The following is a 23,505-nucleotide window of genomic DNA, read 5'->3' as shown; positions in this document are numbered from 1 at the left end:
TAGATGCGTAGACTTACAGACTTCAATGCATTTCATGCATGTTGCCCATTCACCTGTTACGCATTGTGTTTTACAAACACAGAAAAAGGAAACATTCCCTTTGAGAACAGAACAGCATGCAATCTAACACCAAGGTGAGAGAGGTGAAGGCACTCATCAGTCAGCCGCAGGCCAGCAGGACTGCCATAGTAAAGTAGTTGCCTTCCCAGGGGGCTTTGCAAAGAACTACAGCCTTGCATTTTAGCTCATAAAAAAGCAGAAGGGACTTTTGTTGCAGGATGTTTTAGGCGTTAAAGATATCTTAATAATCGCATTCCCTTGTTTTGCCACCATTTATGGTCAACCGTGTTAGTGTTTTGGAGATGTATAAAAATTATTTCTGTTGTGTTATTCTAAGTCATTTTTGATGTGCTGGTTTGATTCAGCAACATAAAGTGCTTGCTTTACTGTTTTACGACGCATAGAGAACCATACAATATGCCACAATTAAAGTGGGAGATCCATAAGTTGTGATCACTCTTGATCTTGCTGGAGAATGATCAGCATCTAAACCATTTTTAATGCAGCACAAGTCAGCGAGTCAACATTTAACTTGATGGAGAGCGTGTCAGAGCAGACCTTCTGATGAAGAAACATGGCATTCCTGCTCTTTGTCATGCGCAAGTGGAATCCTTTAGCTAAAAGGAAATAGGTCTTTTGTGGAGTGGAACAGACTGGGATCACTGTTAGTGCTGAGGTTTTGATGTGGGTAGACCAAAGGGCTGCGCTGAGATTACAACCTGATTCTATCCATATGAAAGGTTAGTAAAATAAGCGACAAGGAGGGGATGGGATTGGGGGTCATGGCTGAAATGACAACAAGATGGTACTGTATTTGAGGGGACGGCCACTTTGTCTTTTATTCATCAGAGCTCAGCGGGGTGGCCTGGGAAAACAACATCCTGAAAGGCAAATGAGCATTCTATAGTGAGGGAGTATTTAACAAAACTACTTTCTGTTGATTGGAGTTTCTTTACTGACTTCTACTTTATGGACATATTGTCTTTTTAAAACCAAACAGATGGGATCAGCAATAGCATAATACTGTTGCAGTCTGCTTATGAACATTTTATGGCACATTTTGTGTTTGTTGTTTGAAATTATAAGGATGGCACTGTTGTGTTCATTAATTTATGTCCTCACCAAAGTCAAATCATGGTCTGTAATAGCACGATAAGTACCCAAGGGAAACAAATTAAAGTTACCTATTTGACATATAGTCTATTTAGATCCTCCCCTTCTGAGCCAAGACCCCCGCTGAAGACAATATCCCATCATTCATCGGGCCAGACAGTTTGGGAGATTTATGGCATATCCCACTGAGCAAATTGACTATGCATATAGAAAGCCAAACTAGTGATGTAATCTGTTGAAGGCATCGTATACTGTACACTCACTCGCTTTATTTTGGCAAAATGCGCCTCTTCTCAACTTCGTAAGATGACGAATAATTGAATTAGGTGCCTTTGATTTATTTGTATGCATTGCGGTGACTTCCGCAGGTGTGATTATGTACACCAACACAGCGGTATGGCGGATTAACATGCCAAACACCTTCCAGCGTGGCTGCGTTTCCTACGGGGTTTGTCTACACTTTTGCTGCCCGGGGCAGCTTTCTGTCCGCATATCAAAGTGAGACAGAGTCAAGGCGCCCGGGCGAGGTGCCAAGTGTGACAAAGTTAATCCCCTCAAGAGTATTCATTAAATAAACGCCCTGTACTGTGTTACTAATTGAGCCCCGATCATTTCTTTAAAGGGCTTTTCTCTGGGACGGCGCGAGTCTAGAATATAGCGCTTAAACGAATCATTACGATAGATAGATAGACAGACAGACAGTTTCTGTTTGAAACTCGGACTTATCTGTGTTCATACATATACGAATCAAGAGAGACCACAAAACCACTTGTTTCATTTTATTATAATACTTTAATTTATAAATGAATCTATACAGAAATCACAAATATTAGAAAGTGCATGCAGAGTGTTCTTTCAATACATAAAAAAAGAGTTTTTGAGTTTTATTTTGGTCCGCGAGGTCTGCGTCTGTGGTGTCCGTGGCCGCCTTGTCTCCGCGCGCAGACATGTTTAGCAGTGACCTGAGAGCAGTTCTCGCACTGTACTGTGCAACACCAGTGGAACTTGCAGTTACAGCTGCTCACTACCTCCGTGCGCCTCTCTTCCACCCGAAAACCACACTCGTGGCACAGTCTGCGGCAACTGCGCCTTTCCCACTGGGTTACACTTTCTTCGTGTTGCACGCATTCACGACCCTCTGTGCCAGAAAAGCCGAGGCTCAGATTCTTGGTGCAATAATCCGGCGAATCCTCCAAGTATATGAGCTCTGTCCGGGCTATGGAGCTGAACGTGTCTGCCATGGCCAAGCGGTTGTCTGCGCTGTTTCCCGCCCGCATGCGCCTCTTGTCAAGTTCGAGTTTCCGAGCCTGATCGTGCTTGACTTTCAAGTAATTGCCAATCTCACGAAAATCAGATAGCTGCATCCAGCATGTCTGCATTGCGCAACTTTCTGACATTCCGTGGCACCTACAGATTCTCTTCATGGACGCCTTTACAGCCTAGAACGCAAATGATTTATTGTTAAAAGCAATAAATATCATACATGGCATTATACTCAATCTTTAAATGGTAGGCTAGGAATTGTTTTTAGATCGATTTACCAAACGACCAGCTTCGTTATTGTGAAGATTAACAGCAGCTCGAGAGTCCTGTCCGGTCTCCAGCGCATCCACATATTGTTTTGAAATTCTCTCTCCAAACTCCACGTTATCGCTACATCCTCCCCAAAGCCAACCACGACCTCCTAAAAGTAACAAAAGCTATTCAATTAGAGATGCACCTTAACGCTTAACATTAGTATTTATTTATTATAGAATATTTGATTATAATACATCAATAAATATAAGCTTTTTTATGAATAATACCCTTACCGAGTTTACCGTTCCTCGAGCTGTCACATCCGCAGTCGTCCAGATCTCCGAGACTGCAGTTCCTGGTTAAAGTATACATCACCCCGGCTGCGCTTATTGCATGGACAAATGACGTCTCTCTCGTTGCTGAGAAAGTACACGAAATAAATCAGCTTAATGCTTAGTTTTAAAACAATTTAGTGCAGAGGTAACCTTTTCTCAATTATTTTAGTATATCTTACCACTTCTAAATCCCTTATGAGTAGAAAGTTGCAGTGCGCTGTCCGGACAGTTCCACCTGTCCCAAGAAAACTGATGTTTGCATTCCTGTATCCCACTCTGCGCACCGGCCTGCACACTACTTGCATAGGTAAGAAAAGCCTAAAAGTCAAATATAAGGGGTTGTTCAGTATCTTACTGTAGTTAAACGAAATTTTAATAAACGATTAAAAAACGTTATAAAAAGGTGAAGAAAAAACAATAGGCTATGTTGTATACATAATACCAGTTTTAAAAGGCATTCGTTATAAACAAACAGTAGCTTACCTTGGGTCCAGTCATGAGCAAATTGTTAATTGCCCTATGGATCGAAAATGGAAAACAAATTACGCATTTTACGTTATCAAAACCAATTATGTCTCCATTAGTAGGCCTACAACAAATGATAGAAATTCATTAACGCGTCCTTACCATGTGTGCCCACAGGGAAGCTGGTCGGAAATAAACATTAATATGCAAAGGACAAAGTAAGCCATTTATATTTTTCGAAATACTCTGATAAAGCAGACAATGCAATGAATCAAGAAATTATGTTCCGTCATGGATTTTATACTCTGGAGCTACAAGGCAGAATACCTTTTGTTATAGGATACCCGTTCTGCTATTGGTCCACAGAGACTGCAGCCAGTCAGAGAAACGCCTCCAATGAACTTCAAAGAATCTGAATACACGACAGTTTATTCTGTGTCTGAATGCGGCTAGTTTGGTAAATAGTTGGGACTATTGCGTATTTTGGCGCGGTGTGAGGTTTTACAACATGCATTCATCAATAATCATTTAAGTTCAACACTGTCGAATTGTGCAATAAATTCACCACTGTAGTTTTTTATATTTAATGTTCTTCCCACGAAAAAATAAGCGAATATATAAACACATTGTGATAATAGTTTAAAAAAATAATTGATTTAAATAAGTCCCATTACATAACACTTCAAACCCCTTGTGAAATTGTACACACTGTCAAGTGAACTTCAATAAAACATTGTGTCGGTGCAAAAATGTAAAACATTCTTTCAACATATTTCAGCAAAAAATCTGTGATCGAAAAAGTGCATGAAATGTCATTTTTCCTGAGTAATGTGCAGAATAATATAAGTAAAAACAGCATATTTTAAAATATCATTTAAAATATATTTACATTAGAAATATACAACTAAATATAATTGCAAAGATGAGCATGTCATCTATTACGCTTATGTTGCTTTCTGCGTGAATGGTTGTGCGGCCGGCGGCTTTTATTCCTTTTTGCGCAGAAATACTTGGTAACATTCTGAGTGCACGTTTCGCATTTGACTGTGCAACACCAGTGAAATTTGCAGTTACAACTGCTCACAGTCTCTATCTTTCGCTCTTCTACTTTCAGACCACATTCGTGGCAGAGCCTCCTGCAGCTTCTTTTTTCCCACTGAGAAAGATTCTTCCCGCTTTGTAAACATTCTCTGCCTTCTGTCCCATGTAGTCCCAGGCTGAGATTTTTCATACAGTAGTCTGGAGAATTTTCCATATAAATGAGTTCTGTGCGCGCCACAGTGCTGAGCGTGTCCGCGATGGCGCCACGATTGTCGGCGCTGTTTCCTGCCCTCATCCGTATTTTGTCCATCTCAAGTTTTTGCGCTTGGTCATACTTGATTTTCAAATAGGTACCGATATCCCTTAAGTCAGCTAACTGCATCCAACATGTCTGAATACTGCAGCTTCCAGACACACCGTGGCACTTACAGGTTCTCTTAAGCGTTGCCTTGACAGCCTAAAATAAGCATTAAAAAAAAGAAGTAAAATAAGTTTTAGGATAATTTGCATCCAAACATAGTCATAAACAAAGTATTTCGAGTGACTAAGAGAAAATAATGATTAAAAGAATATTAGTACTTACAAGTCGACCAGCCTCATTGTTGTGCAGATTGACTGCTGCGCGAGAGTCGTGAGCGTTTTCCAGCGCATCCACAAATTGTTTGGCGATTCTTTCCCCAAAGTCAACATTGTCACTACAGCCTCCCCAAACCCAATCACGACCACCTTTAAAAAAAAGGGAATAACGAAAAAAAAGAAAAACGTAAGCACATGTATCATATGGAACTTTAGATTGAATATATTTAATTGTAATTTTATAAGAAAATGTCTTACCCATTTTTCCAATCTTTGAGTCGTCACAGCCACAGTTATCGAAGTCGCCCATGCTACAGTTTTTCGTTAAAGTGTACATAACTCCAGCAGCACTTATGGCATGCACAAACGCGGTCTCTTTGGTGGCTAAAATTGAAGTTTAGCTATTAGTTTTTTGGTCAAATGTTTGTTTGGTCATATACATTTTTTAAGTGACATTGTTTAGTTGAACGAATAATAGTGCTTACCGCTCCGCAGACCGTTATGTGTAGATAACTGTAGTGCGCTTTCCGGGCAGTTCCACCTGTCCCATGCAAACTGATGTTTACATTCTTCAATACCGCTCTGTGCGCCTGCCTGCACACTGCTTGTGTATGTAAGATAAGCCTGTTGACGAGACAAACAATATTAGACACTGCATGTAAAATAAAAAAAACATTATATTATTATATAATATCATTTAAGATAAATGACCCGTCTGGGTAAGTGCCATAGACATGAACGCTTAAATTACCTTTGGTCCTGTCATCAGGAAATTATTCACCGACCTAAAAGACAACAAGAGAAAAAAGTTAGCAAAGTGTTTGATAAAACAAATATAGAATTAAATAATCAAATGTGACGTCTTATTACATACATATGTATATTGTAAAAATAAATGTACCATGCTGTTGTCGACAGTATGTGACAGCACATAGACATCACCAAAGATGCAAAAAGCTGGCAATGGTTCATTGTTGCGTGAGCGACCCCTGATTCTTCAATGTTCCTTTCTTGTTGAGATCCAAGGCACGAGCACTGAGATGGATAGCCAGGAAGAGATGGGGACAACTGACTTAGTGCTTGACCGAGCACGGCATTTATACCTGTAGCCAAGTTTGAGTGACAGGCATCTCCCAACATTTGTCAGTTCGTTGTGAAAAGACGTCGGGTTGTCATTGAAATTGCACTTCAAAGCATGAACTTTTTTTCCACAAAGTCCTTCAGTATTTTTATTTTGCTTAGTCGTGAGGATTGATTATACATTTTTCTTAATAAATACGTTTAAATGGTACATTGTTTTATAAAATTATTTGTATTTTTGCACTGGTCATGTTCAAAGCTAATTATTTATTTATTTGCACCATTTGTGGATTCGTCAGACAATTTGTGTTGGACTGTCCAAAGGGATCAAATTGTTCAGCTAATCTCCATTATGCATTCATTAAGACGTGCATGTTTAAAGAGTAGTGTAGGCCTATTCATGCAATACACTGACTGTTGATTGCGCATATAGACGTGCAGCACTGGACGTACACTTTTTTTAACAAATGGCCCTCAAATCTTTAATACAATTAAGAGGTTTTAAAATAATAATATTATTTCTACACGGAATTCAATTCCTGATCTAATAGTTCTTTTTACCTTTTTAACCTACATTTTGAAACTTACTAATTTAGTTTAACGTTATATTTTACAAATGTCTTTATTTAATTTGTGACCTCATGTTTTGGGAACGTTTTTATTTTTACTGGGAAATGACACTGAAATGTAAGGGGCTGCTCTACATTGTATAGAAAAAGCCATAAAATCATTCGGCTCAGTCCGCTAAGGGCCATGCAAATAACATGTAACACGTCTGCGCATCTGACACTCTTGTGTTAATAGATGACCAGCTGATGTCCTGGGAACAGCGCTGGTGTGAATTTTAGTGTTGTCTGGAAAAGTAGTAGTCAGATACGTGCCCATAACGTGCATAATAAGTACAATTAGCGAACATTAATAAAATATCTGGTTTTATACATGTTATGCGTCAGGACATTTTAAAGGCATTTTTAAAGTGCTCCCCAGTAGTGCCACATCCCTACCAGGCATGCTTTCTCAGAATTTTTTGTTTTTGAGAAGGCACCAATCATTTTAGGTTACAATCATATGCCAATTCAAGTTTTCATAACTTTCTCTTGATGAGTTTTCAAAATTAAATCATGTGTCATACAAGACAAATTAAAAAACAAATCAACTCAATTCGCACAGAGTTATTATTTGTCTCTATGGGGGATCAACAGCTGTAACATGGCTCGGTGTATACAAAAGAATAATAATCATGAGAACAATTGTGTCATCAATTTACTTTCGATTACTTTTGCGATTAATTAATACGACGTGATTTCATACTGCTGCACGTGGGAAGATTAATAGTTGAAACCACGTATTGACATCTTCGAATCAAATCGTTAACCACTCAAAATCCCTTTTTAACAACATTTCGTTGATGGTCGGGTAATGGATTATCCAGTGCTGCTGGCGGGAAGACAATAGAGGGACGTTCAAGTGAGGATAATCCCCACTAATTGGACATTGGCATCATCAGATCGACAAGGTGCCTGAAACCTAAATTCCCACATCTACTTGTCACAAAACCCGTGTTAGGCAGTGATCTTCTTTGCACACAGACCTAACTTTATTGCATTTTAGTGTAGTTTTGACAATATAAACAGGGAGCGAACCAAAAAATACGAGTTATGAATACTCATCAAATCAGGGGGAACACGGCTCACCTTGCTGCGCAGATGATCCATTTTGACCAGTCACTCACAGAAGCTCAGGTGCAGTTCATTAGCCTGCGATGTGTTAAGACTTTGCGCCTTGTTTCGTGATTTAGGAACGTTTTTTACACAATCTACGGCATGGGATTATGAGGCGTTTCTTCTTTTATCGGTGTTTTTATTCCTTATCAGTTTACTTCATTGGTTTTATTCATGCCAATAATGTAAGTTATTTATGTCCTTATAACAATGTGGATAAGGGTAGTGTGGTAGATGGGTGGCAAGAACAGAGACGCCAGTCCAGCCGTGCTTAGTTCAGCCATAGTCGAGTTCAAAGAAGACGTAGGCGCGTCCTCTAACACCTCATCAGCTGGCGTTAATTGTAAAAACAATAGCCCCGTAAAATGCATGTAGTATCGGATAATCAGCGATGTTCGAGCGGGGCTGAGACTACATGACGTTAGGTTAACTTTATCTCACGTTATTTTGCGAAAGCGCACGAATTAGTCTTAATGGGATGTCTTATGAGATATCGTAAGCGATTCAAAACCGTGCTGTAAAGTTGCGATTAAGGTATTAACGTAAATGCCTTCAGGCGTGAACTGTTATAATCATTATTAATTGTGGCGCCCCTGCTGGTCACGCATTATAACAGCTTCTTAAAGGAACAGTTCACTTGAAAATGAAAATTTATTCTTCACTACTCACCATCCAATTTGTTCAAAATCTGTATCAGTTTCTTTGTTCTGAAGAACACTGAGGAAGATATTTTGAAGAATGTAGGAATTCAAACAGTTCTGGGGCACTTTTGACTAGCATTGACATTTTTTCTTCGTGGTGGCCAAGAATAATTTGGCATTCTTCCATATATCTTTCACTGTGTTCATCTGAACAAATACATTTATACAGATTTGAAACATGTGAGGTCAATGCACACTGACTCTGTTCTATTTTCAGTGCAGAGAGAACATGACGTTCACACCATTCAGAAAAAGGGGAACTAGCTATCAAATCGGGAACTTTTCTCTTTAACATAGTGATTTTATTGTATTTGTTTCAAACATATAGTTCAGTTTTGTTGTGAATTCACTTGTCTAAAGAACAGAACACTAAAACCCCTTAAACATATATTGGGAGTCAACTATATAATTCATTTTAGATGTAAATATGAACATCTAGGGAAAATGTAAAGTTATGAAATGTGATTCTTGGGACAAGGGTATTTTTAACTCTAGATACTATTTGAAGAAAAATGAAGAGGTTGTTTCCAAAACGAGATAACACAAAAATCATGTTTTTTTGTGATGTTTTCATGTTTTTATTGTGTTAGTTGGCTGTATTGTTTTAGTTATTTTGATTTAAGCCATAACAAACCAACTGCAGTTTGATTGATATTAATTGGAATGCACAATAAAAAAACATGTTCATTTTGTAACCAAACTCTTCAAATATTTGTATCACATTAGTGTTAACAAACAACAGACTTGCAGTCACAACTTGACAGATAGCAGTGGACAACACACATTTTTTTACCGTAGCAATAACAGTGAAAATGTTCACATACAGAAACATATGCACTAAAATAAAATGTATGACACTTATCTGCAGTCTCAGCAGTCAGCACTATTAATATACTACCAAAGGAAGTGCTTATTTGTCACACTTGCTGTCATGATAATGAAATGCTGTTTTAAGATTAGGAGTCATTTTGGTGTTTTATTTTTTACATTTCGTTTGTCTTTATTTCATCAAGAAACACTTTTAGAAAATAATAAATTCACGACACTTAACAGAATTTGGTAAAAGAACTAGTATAAACCCTGCCACATCACCCCCTTCATCACTTTTCCAATCCGAGGCCCCAGTGACTCCAATCACTATGGTAACCATGCATCACATGGGGCAACAGCACCCTTAAAACAGAAATAGGAATTGTAATATCTGTCGACATTAGAAGATTATTTGTGCTTGTCATCTGCTCTTATAGGTCACGGGGTGGCGTCTCCTTTCCTCTCCTGCTCAATAGCTGAAAATAGAGAATAAATAAAAAGAATGTTTATTTATGCTCTTATCCTGCCATAAAAGCTTCTATTTGAATATTTAAGAGCCCATCAGAGAACATGTTTATAAATAAGTAGAATACGTGACAAAAAAATAAAACGCTTATATTTTAGCATCTTCAGTAGTCACCCTTTGCCTAGAATCTGACAAAATGCACTCTTGGCATTTTCATCAAGCAGCTTCTTGAGGTCTCACTCTGAGATGCATCCTAAGTTTATTTATGCTTTGGCAGTGCAAATGCTTTTATCATGCCAAGAAAGCTTCTTAAGGTCTTGAGAGAGAGAGATGCATTTAAAGGTTCCATGTGCTCTCCTCCCATCAGGGAACCGTGGCATTACTGCAAATATGACGTTTATTCACATGGGAAATTTTGTTCTGCAAACAGGCTTAGGTCCGCACTGCAATGCTGATGGAGGCTTTTGATGGCAGTGGAGCTGACACTCATCTGCTGACATAAGATGCTGAATAAAAGAAGCTGCTTACTGAGCCGTGTTTAAAAGAGCGAGTGGAAAAAACAAAAAAGACAGATTCTAGATTTCTTTTTCGGAAACAGGTATGATAAAGAAACCAATCTGAAATAAAATCAACACATCTATAATTGCACATGCACTTTTGTTGTGAGAGTAAATAAAGGAAGATAAATGGGAGAATTTATAAAACACTGCAGAGGATCGCAAAAAAAAAAGAGAGAGAGAGAGACCTATATGCTACCACACCCAAAAACCGACCGGACACACTGTATGCAGTAATGTCATAGATACTCACTTTCTTTGGTAGGTAGAGGGTTTTTCTCTTTTGTCTCCGTCTTCTTCAGCTTGGTTTTGTCAAAGCTGGCGATTTCTGTCAGGTCTGGCTTGTCAGACATGTTTGCTGTCAACAGAGATAACAGATGTGACTTCCAGCCACAAAGCACTGACCTTGCTTTGTCTTCTGCGTTTCACAAAAGCCTGTGACTTCACACACAATTTTACTTGACAGTCCATTCCTAAAACCTTTAAAATGTGTTTGATTAAACATGAAATATCACTTAATGCAAATATAAAAAAACATCAGCTACACTTCAGAATTGCTGTGTTCTGGATAAAATGAAGTCAGTTGAACAGGGTAAGTCATTTGCATGTTGTCTCTGTACATGTGTGTGATGGTAGCATGTAGCACAAGTGTGCAACAGCTCAGCCATTTTCCATGTATGTGGAAAACCGCCCACCTACCCAACACACCATGTGCCTTAACATGTATTTACCAACATACTGCTCGTCCATTTCACTCCACACACGTTTCTTTATTTCATTAATGAAATGAATGTCTTCATTTTCTCTTTACATGAATTCATATAATAGGTGATTATGGCATGCGATCAGCCTCATGGCATTTTGATTTATAAAGTCCTCTACATGAAACATTGCATTTGATATCCATATCAGCCCATGTTTCTATAACCATAACCCTTATCTCTCCGCATTCTCAGGCTGCCGCACCCATCTAGCCGATGTGAAATCACAACCTCCGGCCATCACATTAACAATGCTACGGCTTTGAACCACACACGCATGCAGAGAAAAGGGATGTGTATTGTTAGAATAAAAGACTTACCGCAGGGCACAAAGTGGCTGTATCCACTAGCTGGTTAAAAGACAGTGGGTCTGCTAAGATTATCCAGACTGCGTCTGCTGATGTCTGTGTGTCCGCTAGGGCGTGGAATTATCAGAGAGAGAGAGAGAGAGAGAGAGAGAGAGAGAAAGAGAGGATGCTGGAAAGGTTTAGTTTGTCAGCCTATCCCTTCTTTGCTTTCTCATCCTGTCTGTTTAATATTCATGCTCCGTAGAAACAGGGGACGGATGCTTTTAAATGATCAAATGATGAAGTAACAAGGATAGAATATGACAAATACAGATTTATATAACAGCCGTGTAATAGTGTGTGAGTGTGCGAGTGTGTGATGCAGCTGTCTGGTTGGGGGCTGGGATCTTGTACTGCTGATTCTGTTGTGAGAGCTTGAGACCCTGAGTCATCTCTCATTTTAACATGCGCCCTTGGTTGAGCCAGCAGAACCATAGTCTGTCTGACTGTCATATTAAATACATGATGAAAGCTGTACATTCAGACAAATGAATCATTAAAACGGCAGTCATGTTAAATATAAAGGAATATGGGTAACACTTTAGAATAATAGTCCTATGCAGTTATACTGTAAGTAATAAGTAGTACTACACTGAACATAAGACTATTAACTAATATGGAAGAAAGATTAACTAATCAGTAACTAATATCAAATTTAGGATGGTAGATCCTTATTAGGTATTCAATAATTACTAAACAAAAATATCCTCAATGAGAACTACGACAAATTATAAGGAAGTACCAATTAATCACTAATAATCGCAACAGAAACATGTCGAGAGGAAACTTAATTTATTCATATTTTAGACCTCCAAATTTGTTGGCTGGCTGCATGTTGAGATTGTGACTACTATAGAAATACTTGAAATTAAAATGCTGGGTTATCATTTATTTATTTGGATTATTTTCCAAGCTGTAAGTAAAGTGGCTGAGTGATTAGGTTTGCGTGACATCATAGTACCGCAAGAGAGAGAGTCGAGAGCAGGCTGCTCCATAGCTTTTGAGTCACTCTCGCGGTACTGTGATGTCACGGGCCGATCGGTCTGAGCGGTGCCGTCATGGCATGAAGTTGAACAAGCACCCGAGTCAGATGGATTGTAGTCTCGCGTAGCTGTTGCCAGATTGGGTGGACAATTTCCAACCCAAAGGCTCAATAAAAACCAGCCCAAATTCTAACTGCCAAAATAATGTGATAGAAATGTATTGCAATTTCAATCAACGATGATAATGACCATTTTATCTCCTTAAAACGAACTATGGCAAGATGAAAAAATATAATTAAACCAAGAAAACAGGTCAAACGGATCAAACATAGCATTAAAGAGAGTTAGAAAATATGACTAATATGTCCAGAAACCACTTCAAAGTGACAATCAAGAAATTAACCAATGACTTTAACCCTCAAAAACACATTTTGTGAAAAAAGTGCCCATTATAATTGATCGGATTCGTAAAGCTGAGTAGGCATTGTCCACCTTCATTCACACACCACGGCAGCCAAAAATGTGCAATTCATTGATACATACAACAGAACAAAAAAAGAACAGTAATGCGCTTACCTTTGAGAGTTGCCATAACATCTGACAGAACTACAATACGTCTTTCGTGAAGTATATTGCAGAACATATAATGCAAAATTTCACAGCAGCTGTCAGGACGAGTATGATGAACAGAAGTAACGTTAGTAGAATCCCATATTCAGTTAGATTTTTATTAAATCATTCAACTGCTGTGAATTCAGTTATAGTTATATTTACAAAGTCTTCGAGTCGTCTGTCACTCACCACATGTGTAATCCACGTTGTGAGATTTGAGTTACTCTCCCTACAGTGCAACATATATTTGGGTCACTTTGGCATTGCGATCGCTTCAATATACAAAATCTGGCCTTTTATCGCGCCAAAACTCCGTCACTCACATGCCATCTCAACCATCTCAACTGTGGATTGATTGACAAGTGAGGTCTCCCTATCCCTGAATAAACTGAACCAATAAGGGCTGAACCAATAAGGGCTGTGTTAAGGAATAATGTGTTTATGACTACACTACACATTATTTTCGAACGTTTTGAAATAACTTGACTAATCAAAAATAAAATAAAAGGCAAGCTGCTTTGGGCGGGTTTTTAATTTCATAAGCAGCCCAAATTTTGTCCACCCGCCCAATGCATTTTTCTCCGGTCTAACCCGTTCAAAAGAAGCCCAATTGGACGGGAACCCGCCCAATCTGGCAACACTGACTGAAGATCTGGAAGCCTTCGCCGCTTTCTTTGTCCAAGGCCCACCCAAGAAGCCATTTGACTGACAGGTAAAGCAACCAATCACCTTTCGTTTTGTGCCGCGTCATGTTTAGATGCGTGGAAATGTCCCCGCAGTAACACTAACAGACCGGTGTACATTCACGAACGTGTTAAAAGTGAACAGCAACATACTTTTAAGAATTAAGTGTTTAGTCGATCGTGATGAACTCTTATTTCAACCGTTGTAAACACCAAAGAACAATAATAGTAATAATAGAAATGGAATAAATACTAAAATAAAATGTTTGATTGACAGTCAATTGTTGTTAGTAATTCAGCATGACTTCTTAATTATTCATTTTTACACATTTTATAAACATGTTAAGAGTTTAAAAAAGATGAATACTCACTTTCTCGGCATGTTTCTGTTATGATTATTAGTAATTAGTTGGTACTTCCTTATAATTAGTCGTAGTTCACAAGTAGTTCTCATTGAGGATATTTTATTTAGTAATTAGGGAATCCCTAATAAGGATCTACCATTGTCCCAAATTTGCTATTAGTTACTGATTAGTCAATATGTCTTCCATATTAGTTAATAGTCTAAAATGTTCAGTGTTAATGCACATTTCTTTACGTTTATTCATTTGGCAGACGTTTTTATCCAAATACTTATTATTAGTACTACTTATTACTTCATTACTTATTACTGCATAGTTACTTGTTAACAACGGAACATTATTTTAAAGTGTTACCGGAGTATGCAATGCGACTGAGATTACCTTATATGTTAAACTGACTGGTGGCATACTGACATCATTTTCTCAGGCTTGGCTACTGGTCATCAGTGTGACATCATCTGTCAGGTTACTCACACTGTCGGAAAGAGAAAGAGGGACAATGTTATATAATATATTAAATGAACAATTCAGAATAAATCCAACATAACATCCAACATACCATCCTAAATAAATCAAAATTGTTACATTTGATTTTAGCCTCCTTGGTTGAAACTTTTGGAATTTTATTACACAGTTGCTTGATCTATCACAGTATTGAGGGAGAATTAATTTTGGGCTTTTACAGGCTGCTTTTTCTTCATTATTTAGTCAAAGTTATTAAATAAAATTAAAATATTGTCGCATTTTTATTTTTGTCAACAAAACTAACAATATAAATTATTATTATAGTTAATTTGCAAAGATTTCTATTTTCTATAGTAGTGGTTTGTATATTGGTTTTAAAATATATTTTTGTTAATAGCCTAAAGGTTTTTGAGTGACCAACCAAAGTGTGTTAGTGAACCAGCAGATGGCGACGTTTCACTTCAGTTTAATAGGACACTCAGTGGAGCAGCAAAGACAAGGCAATATAACAGATTCTAGACTGCATTATGCAAAAATAGGGTCGTATTTTCTATCAAAATATGAATGTATTTTTATTGCTATATAATTTCATTTACTTATTTGTATATTTAAAATGCAGTTTTACTTATAAATTTGATTTATATTTTAGACATGTCGAGTGGCTCCTGACTCTTTTAAAATAGCTAATTTCATTTAGTTTACCTCAGCCTGCATGAGAAGCTTAATTGCAAAATGATGACATAAAAATTGTTGATCCATATTGGTGTAAGTGAAACACTGTGAAGTTCTGAATGCTTGTAACTTCTAAGGGAATTGTCAATAAAGTTTTGGAGCACACTCGTTTACATATATCCTAAAGGCTAATACATTCATACCAAAAGCTTCCATTTTGATTTCATGGCAACTTTAAAATGAGTCTTAAAAAGTGCAGTATAAGAATGAGCCTGCTTACTTGTTTTTAGATCACAACACATTAGAAAGAAATTAGAAAGAACATGTGGTGAATTTTGTATCTCATCATCAATATTTTAACAATTACAGTATATTTTCTTTTAGTTCATGCGACAAACTGAGAACTGCGGAGCCCGTCTGGTCACCCCTCGGAGAAAAAAAAAAAACAAGACCCGCAAATCCGTGGCCACAGTTTCGTAATTAGTTCCCTCAGTTTAAAAATCCGTACTCACAGATTCTAAAACTGGTTCCACAGTTTACAAAACCGTGCTCTCGGATTAATAAACTGTACCCACGAGTTTACAATCCGTGCTCTCGGTTTTGTAAACCGTCCCCTCAGTTTTTGAAATCTGTACCCACAAATTCAAATTCAAAGCGTGGGCACAGATTATGAATTTGTGGGTACAGATTTCAAAAATTGAGGGGACGGTTTACAAAACCGAGAGCACGGATTGTAAACTCGTGGGTACAGTTTATTAATCCGAGAGCACAGTTTTGTAAACTGTGGAACCAGTTTTAGAATCTGTGAGTACGGATTTTTAAACTGAGGGAACGAATTACAATACTGTGGCCACGGATTTGTGGGTCTTGCTTTTTTTTCTCCGAGGGGTGACCAGACGGGCTCCTTAGTGAACAACTACAGCATAGGGAGCCACAGAGATAACGCGTTTTTGTATGTCAACCCGGAAGTTAGCGGCGCACGTGCTCCCTCGATCGAAAGCGTGTGAATTTTTCCCATAGACTTTTGGAAAATCGCAAAAAAATAAGTTAACTTACATGTTTTGTCTATCAAGATATTCTTTACAAGTTGACACCACATTTGTTACTTTTGAAGCTGAAATACAATCGGCAGAAGTAAAAAGCTAACACAATGCTATCAACAGACTGACACTTAAGGTCGCTCTAAATCAACGTCACCATCACCAAGCCTCCGACAACTCTTTCAAACTTTATTAAAACTGTGTTGCCTGGTGAGTAATTACTCCGTGAATGAATTCACATCTACGTTTTAAGAGATTTGTGCCCATGTTGCATTATTTGTGCGCTTTATATGCGCGATGACTTCTAACGTCCCCGCCAGCGTCGGCGCCACGAGGGGGCACTAGGGGGGCATGGCCCGGCCACTTCAGTCACTGTGCCCCCTCACTTTTTAAATGATAAAGGACGAAATCATTTAAAAATCATTTGGAGAATGAATTTGGTTTATATTTATTAAAGAAACAACAAGAGCAGAGGGTAAAAATGATTTATTTATTCATTAACAGATTTTAAAGACATTGTCTTGTGCTGTACTTTCATGTGTTGTTAAAAACACAAGCTAAAGGGCTACTTGCGTCCAGCGGGAACGTTTCTGTATGCATTGCTTAACAAGAAACGGGCATTATTATGCAAACGGTGACAAGTTGAGATACAGGCTGTCTATCAGAAAGCAAGAGCTCGCTCTTTAGTGTTGTTATAATGATGCGATTGTTTTGTTAGACATAAAGCTCTACTGGTGAACAGTCCCCTTTTTCTTTAAAGCCTGCTTTTGACATTTTTCTCTATATTTTTTTCTATATATGCGTCTAAATGAATAATCTTCATTTATTAACTTCCGCTGAATTTATGTAGGCTATGATCGGTGTATTTCCAGTTCTTTTTGTCAAAATGTCATAAACATTTGCTCTCCTCCAAGTTGATATAAAAAATTAGCCTTTCAGTTTCAGTGTCTTTCATACAGTGTCTTTCATGTCTTTTAGTTCAGTTTAATTTATTAGCTTTGAAAAAGCTATGCGAAATATGCAATGCTGTCCTCGAAATGGACATTTAGAATTGTTAAACTTCAAAACGGCAGCGCGCACTGGATGAAAAGCTTTGTATCTACAACTCGCAGGTATTGCGCACCCATAGGCAGGATTTAACTAGATTTTTTATTGTGTTATAGTTAAAAATGTCTGGCTCTCAATGAAAAAGGCAGTGCGCGGCTGACGTGTGCAGACATGGATTTGTTCGCGCACTCGTTATGTGCGAATGTGCCGCTTTTACAAGTGTGATTTGGTTGCATATAGATCTACCACGTTGCATATAGATCAGGTTTTCCACGATTGATAAATAAGTAAATTGGTAAAACTTAAACTTGAGAAGAAAACTGGGGAATGGCCTGAGTGCCGCTTCTTAACACCAGAAGAGCCGCACACTGAAACAGAACAGAGCGAGACCTCAGCCTATGTGCCGTGTCTCAACCTCGAATTGTCCAACCTGTCAGCGTTTCCTACCGCAGGGCAAAATTTAGGCTATAATCTAAACCACATCGACAAAATAAACAGGTAGGATGATTTTACAATGCAAAATACCCTGTCAGATAGTCCTACCAGTTTAAAATGAACACATTAAATAAATTTACATCGTAAATACCCTTTCAGATTATCCTACCAGCATAAAAGAAACATGTATGATTAATTTACAGCGCAATTAATTTATAATTGTACTACCAGTACTAAATAAATATGTAGGCCTAGAATGATTTTACAACGAAAATACACAATCAGATTCCCGTAGCAGTATAAAATAAACAAGTAGGATGATTTTATAGTGCAAGAAAATGACGTAACATTGATGTGCGCATGCCTGGTAGGATAATCTGACGGGTAGGATGAAATTTCGGGACACCAGCCCATTCTAGACCCCTAAACCCTGGCCCCCCACTAAACATAGCATCCCCCTCACTTTGCGCACCCTGGTGCCGACTCTGGTCCCCGCCAAATGATGTAGTCATTTTTAGCAACCGCCGTTTTTAAGACACAATAAAGGCTTTAAAAAAATCACAAGCGGGTTATAATTGGTGTGTTTTATGTCATAGAATAAAACGTGAAAATATTTAGAGGTTTTGTTAACCACAGAACTTATTTCGGGCGATTTACCAAAAACCCATTCAAAAAACCCATAGACATTAGGGCTGTGCAAAAATATCGATACATGTAACTATCGCAATTTTTTTTTCGATAGTGTATCGATAGTGATACCTATCGATATATATTTTTTAAATCAAGTCATATACATACGGCCAAAAGTAAGTGGAAGCGAGCATGGCGAAAAATATAAGAACGCTTGGAGCTCTCAGAGCTGATGTGTGGGTGTGCTTTGGTTTTCAAAATAAGTCATGGAGTAATGAGTTATATAAAATAATGCTGTTTGTAGGCTTCGCAAGTCATGACACAAGTCACTTGGCTACTGCAGTGCATTAGACAAAAAGTTTATTAAGAAAAGTAACAATGACATTTATTGTGCTTTCACGGATGTGACACCAGCACATTTACAGCACGGATGAAGCAGGGGTTTTATACTGCCCATGTTCATTGTTTTAACTATAATGCACCACAACAGCCAAGTGACTTGAGTGAGCCACCTTATTCCCCTGTGCTACCCACTTGAGGGGCGCAATCCACAGTTTGAGAACCCAAACCTCTGATCTAAAGGTCCATGTATCGCACATCATGGCCACTCTGCAGAGGTAAGGGATGTTTTTACACTTATCCTTACAGAAAACCCCCGGTGGTGCACAGCATGTTGTATTTCTAGCTCTACTTTTTACATTTTCTATTTAAAGTATTGCAATATACCGCAAATGTGTATCATATCGAAATGCATAGCAATATATTGTATCGTGACCAATCTATCGTCAGTGTTGGGTGTAACTAGTTACTAAGTAATTAGTTACTGTAATTTAATTACTTTTCCCTTGAAAAAGTAAAGTAAGGGATTACTCTTATTTTTTCTGTAATTTAATTACAGTTACTTCTGATGTAATTAAATACGTTTTTTGTGTAATATATGTGTGTGCAATAGTGGAATTAACATCAAAATTCAAAGTCTAACTTTAAAATGAATGCTTTAATGTATAATTCTCACATTTGTAATACTTTGGTCAGTAAATAAGAGTACTTTATGTAGTTTATATTATTTATTTGAATGAATTAAAAGAGCCCTTTCATGTCTATCCTTGAATCACTTAACTAATCAAGGTTGATGTAGGATATAGAAAGTAATTAGTAATAAGTAACTAAATACTTTTTGGAGAGAGTAATTTGTACAGTAATCTAATTTAACTATTGAATATGTAATTAGTAACTAGTATTTAATTACTTTTTTAAATTTAATTTACTAGTATTTAGTAACTTACCCAACACTGTCTATCGTGATATGTATCGTATCGGGAGGCACTTGCCAATACACAGCCCTAATAGACATTGGTGCAATGGAACCGGAAGTCCTAAAATGTTAACTCGCTTCTGGGTTTTGCATACAAAAGTACATCATCTCTGAGCCTCCCTATTTAAGAATAATATGATAAAGTGAATGGTTGATGGATCATTTACTCACCCTCTTGTCATTTCATACTTGTATGACTTGCTTTCTTCTGCAGCACACAAAAGAAGATATTCTGAAGAATGCTGGTAGACAGTGGCGTTGCTAGGCCCTTTTTAGGGGAGCTTTAGCCACGTTAGTTGTTTAGCTCCTGCAAAATGAAAGCACTTCACACCAATGATGGCATAATTTAGAAAATGATCATGATGATATTGTAGTGCACAGAAATGTGTCATTCATGAATGAAGTGCTGTTTTATTTTTCTGCGCCTAGTTATAGAGAGTTGACGGTAGTTTTGAGAGCCCCGGAAAGACGACGTGAGTAAACAAAAGTGTACCTAGACGCTCTTTGTCATTTTTCAGACGCTTCAGTATTTGTATTATTAATTTAAAACAAATGTGGATGTAATGGATGAGCATGCAGTGACAGCGCTCGTGCCAATCAGAATGAATGGCAGGGAAACATCATGTCAAGTTATTCCTTCTACTAGATAATGATAGTTGATTTATTTACATTTATTAAATGGATTTGTGGCTGTTGTTGTCACTTTGAATTATAAATGTTGCAGATTGATCGATTAATGTGATATTAATTTTAATAACAATATTCTGCATATAATTTCTTAATTATTTATTTTAGTAAAGAATACAGTATGTGGTGCTTAGAGACTGGCTATAAATATATATATATATCCTCATTGGAGGCTGAGCCCCCCTAATATTGAAAACCTAGAATCGCCCCTGCTGGTAGACAAACAACTGCACTACCCATTGTCTTGCATTGGTTTTGCGCCCATACTATAGACGCGAATGGGTACCGCTGTTGCTCGGTTAACAAAATTCTTCAAAATACCATATTTTTATACAGGTTTGAAATGACAAGAGGGTGATTAAATGATGACAGAATTAAAATTTTTGGGTGATCTATCCCTTTAACTGTTGCATAATCTGTGGCTTAAACAGTGTTTTGAAATATGAATACAAAGAAAATCTAACAAGTCTCATTAAATCTCATTTCAGATCAGTGCTTCTGATCCGAAGACTTGAAGACGTGCCAGTTCCTGCTTGTTGTCTAAATCTCTGAAGATGATCTGACCTCTGAGCTGGCATGTAAGCTAGAGCTCCATCCATAACCTTCATTCTGGCTCCAACTCCTTCCATTAACCTTTGTGCTGTAAATGCTAGCAGTTAGGAGGTTTGGGGCCAGAGTCCATTGATAAGGTCAGTCAGACATCCAATTTACCTCATGAAAAGGCCAACCAATAGGCTTTCTGTAGTGTCTTGTCAGTTCTAATCCTGACTCACTCTGTTCTCCTCAGTAAGGCTGTGTCCACATTCATTCAGATAATTTGAAAATGTTTTTGTTCTGGCCTTCTCTCCACAGTAAGAAAGCTACAAAGCTCTTCAAACTGATATATAATCATGTGATTCAGTTAACCCCAAAACAATCAAGACAGACTTAGGATGTACTTACCTTGTTGTGCCTGCATCCACTTTCATACTGTTTTTAAATGCACCTGCAAAAAAACCCCATCTTAAAACACAAATGGAAACCGCAACTAGAAGTTAAAAGGAACAGTTCACTCAAAAATGAAAATTCTGTGATCATTTACTCACCCTCAGGTGGTTCCAAACCATGTATACATCTCTTTATTTTGCTGAACACACGGGAAGAAATTTGGAAGAATGTCAGATCTCACCTACCATTTACTGTCATAGTAGGGAAAATAAATACTGTGGGAGTCAATGGGGGGTGAGATTTTCCATCTTCCATGTGTTCAGCAGAACAAAGAAAGTTATACAGGTTTGTAACAATCTGAGGGTGAGTAAATGATGACAGAATTTTCATTTTTGGGTGAAGTATCCCTTACAGTTAAACATGGTATATGACCACATGGTGGCAGTATAAGCATGTTTATTCTATTCTGAGCAGGGTAGCTAAGTGGGTACACCAACAATAGTACATGGATCATTGTCATACATATGATGTTCTTTTGGCTGTACATTGGATCCCATACTGTAGAGCACTTGACCTTCACTCATCACACTTGCCCAATATTTTTCAACCTTTTTTAGGTAGATTTTAACATATTCTCAAATCATATTTAATTGCTTTAGTAACATATCTAACAAGTCCCACACCATGTCATCAATTCTCATGAGTTGTGGGCGGCTCTGTGCGATGAAATCATTCAGATGGAGGCAGTGCTCTGCAGTCGATCCATTAAGGACCATGAATTTGGTAAATACATTACTCATGAACACTCAACAGCTTTACTGCTAATGTGGTTATGTGTACTGTAGTTGTTGTTGGTAATGGTTTTGTGTTGGTAAAAAATGTTATTCTTATCTGTAGCGTATATTGTATGACATAACAACAGATGAGGGAAATATTGTGATGTTGGTAGACTTTCAACAGTCCCATCAAGTAAATAAACTCAAGAAATAAAATAAGCTGGAAGCTATCCCTTAGTAATTGTTTAACTAGCCTACATGGAAAAAGTAGCAAACAATATAAATATTCGCAAATAGTTATATTTATTTTCATAAATATACAAATAAAACGGTCACTTGTAATTAGTTTGAATAAATGTTTCTTAGAACAAAATGATTTAGATACAAATATTTTTACAGAGATACACTAAAAACGGAGAAGAAGATTTGGAGCATGCGCATCAACTTTGCACGCTGGGGTGATGACATCATAGTTTTAGAAAATATACGGATAGGCTGTTCACACGAAAACGCAAAGGTGACGTTTTCAGATTTATCCACTCATTATTCATCTACAATATAATTTCAATCTGATTTTAGAGATAAATTATAGTTAGGGTTTGGGATTTTCTACAGAAATGTTGTTCCAGGGTCAACAAACTATGTTGACCTAGGAACATCTCTCAATAAGCAAAATCAGTTCCAACCCGACTGTCTGAATGTAAAATCAATGTTTTGTTGAAGTTGTGGTGATGGAGTTCAAATCATGGCTCAAATTTGGAAATATATTTATCATCTTTCCTCGCTATATCCTGTCCTCTTAAATAACAAAGCGGCAAAAGGGAAAAAAGGTCAGTGTTTTTTCATTTGCTTTTGTTTCGTCAGAAAATGGACACAGTGGAAAAAAACGACCCCTTTACTATGTGCGTTTGTGTGTTCTCAAGATAAATGAGACAGGTGAACCGTACTCTTTGCTCTAAGTTTCAGCCGCATACTGCTGCAAGGCTGTGTCTGCTAAGAGAATTATGTTGTGCTGACCTGACAGCAGTCAAGGTTACTGTGGAAATAGAAAAAGGCCATTGGTATTTACCCATAAGGTTTAGAAACAATACAAGTCTGACAGCATTTAAGAGATTATAGACATCCACACACATCAGTGGACAATTCTTCCCTCCCCAGTCTTTCTCTCGTTTTTCTGCATTTTGACACTGGGTTCACATGACATCCCACCGCTGGGATCACTGGAGCGAAGGGATGGAGCGATGTTTCCCACATCACTGACTGCGGCCTGCTGCCATACACACAGGTTTGTTTCACTCTATTAGTGAGGACACCTTATAG

At 37.7% G+C, this 23,505-nt stretch overlaps 2 protein-coding genes across 2 annotated transcripts; both read right to left on the bottom strand.

Annotated features, from left to right (window-relative positions):
* Positions 1–2,021: 2,021 nt before the first annotated feature.
* LOC130563702 (protein Wnt-8a) lies at positions 2,022–3,839 on the bottom strand. Its single transcript, XM_057349436.1, has 6 exons — positions 3,654–3,839; positions 3,510–3,543; positions 3,206–3,344; positions 2,985–3,110; positions 2,715–2,857; positions 2,022–2,612 (listed from the first exon to the last, which is right to left on the bottom strand). Exons 1-6 carry the CDS (start codon positions 3,716–3,718, stop codon positions 2,058–2,060), a joined length of 1,062 nt encoding a protein of 353 aa, XP_057205419.1. The 5' UTR covers positions 3,719–3,839; the 3' UTR covers positions 2,022–2,057.
* Positions 3,840–3,990: 151 nt separating this feature from the next.
* wnt8a (wingless-type MMTV integration site family, member 8a) lies at positions 3,991–9,856 on the bottom strand. Its single transcript, XM_057349433.1, has 6 exons — positions 6,010–9,856; positions 5,860–5,893; positions 5,594–5,732; positions 5,367–5,492; positions 5,116–5,258; positions 3,991–4,989 (listed from the first exon to the last, which is right to left on the bottom strand). The coding sequence occupies exons 1-6, from the start codon at positions 6,246–6,248 to the stop codon at positions 4,423–4,425; spliced, it is 1,248 nt and encodes a 415-aa protein (XP_057205416.1). The 5' UTR covers positions 6,249–9,856; the 3' UTR covers positions 3,991–4,422.
* Between the last annotated feature and the right edge of the window lie 13,649 nt (positions 9,857–23,505).

This window comes from Triplophysa rosa, linkage group LG13, assembly GCF_024868665.1.
Source record: "Triplophysa rosa linkage group LG13, Trosa_1v2, whole genome shotgun sequence".
NCBI lineage: Eukaryota > Metazoa > Chordata > Actinopteri > Cypriniformes > Nemacheilidae > Triplophysa > Triplophysa rosa.
Note: the sequence above shows the minus strand (reverse complement) of the source record. Positions and strands in the feature narration are given on the sequence as shown.

What these genes read in the sequence shown, in the direction of transcription:
- LOC130563702 (XM_057349436.1), bottom strand. Translation starts at nt 3,718, where the DNA reads ATGGCTTACTTTGTCCTTTGCATATTAATGTTTATTTCCGACCAGCTT. An exon ending in CTTCCCTGTGGGCACACATG is followed by an intron (nt 3,544 to 3,653) that starts GTAAGGACGCGT and finishes TTCGATCCATAG; the next exon opens with GGCAATTAACAATTTGCTCA. An exon ending in TCATAAGGGATTTAGAAGTG is followed by an intron (nt 3,111 to 3,205) that starts GTAAGATATACT and finishes GTACTTTCTCAG; the next exon opens with CAACGAGAGAGACGTCATTT.
- wnt8a (XM_057349433.1), bottom strand. Translation starts at nt 6,248, where the DNA reads ATGTTGGGAGATGCCTGTCACTCAAACTTGGCTACAGGTATAAATGCC. An exon ending in CTCAAAGATTGGAAAAATGG is followed by an intron (nt 5,259 to 5,366) that starts GTAAGACATTTT and finishes TTTTTTTTAAAG; the next exon opens with GTGGTCGTGATTGGGTTTGG. An exon ending in ACAATGAGGCTGGTCGACTT is followed by an intron (nt 4,990 to 5,115) that starts GTAAGTACTAAT and finishes TGCTTATTTTAG; the next exon opens with GCTGTCAAGGCAACGCTTAA.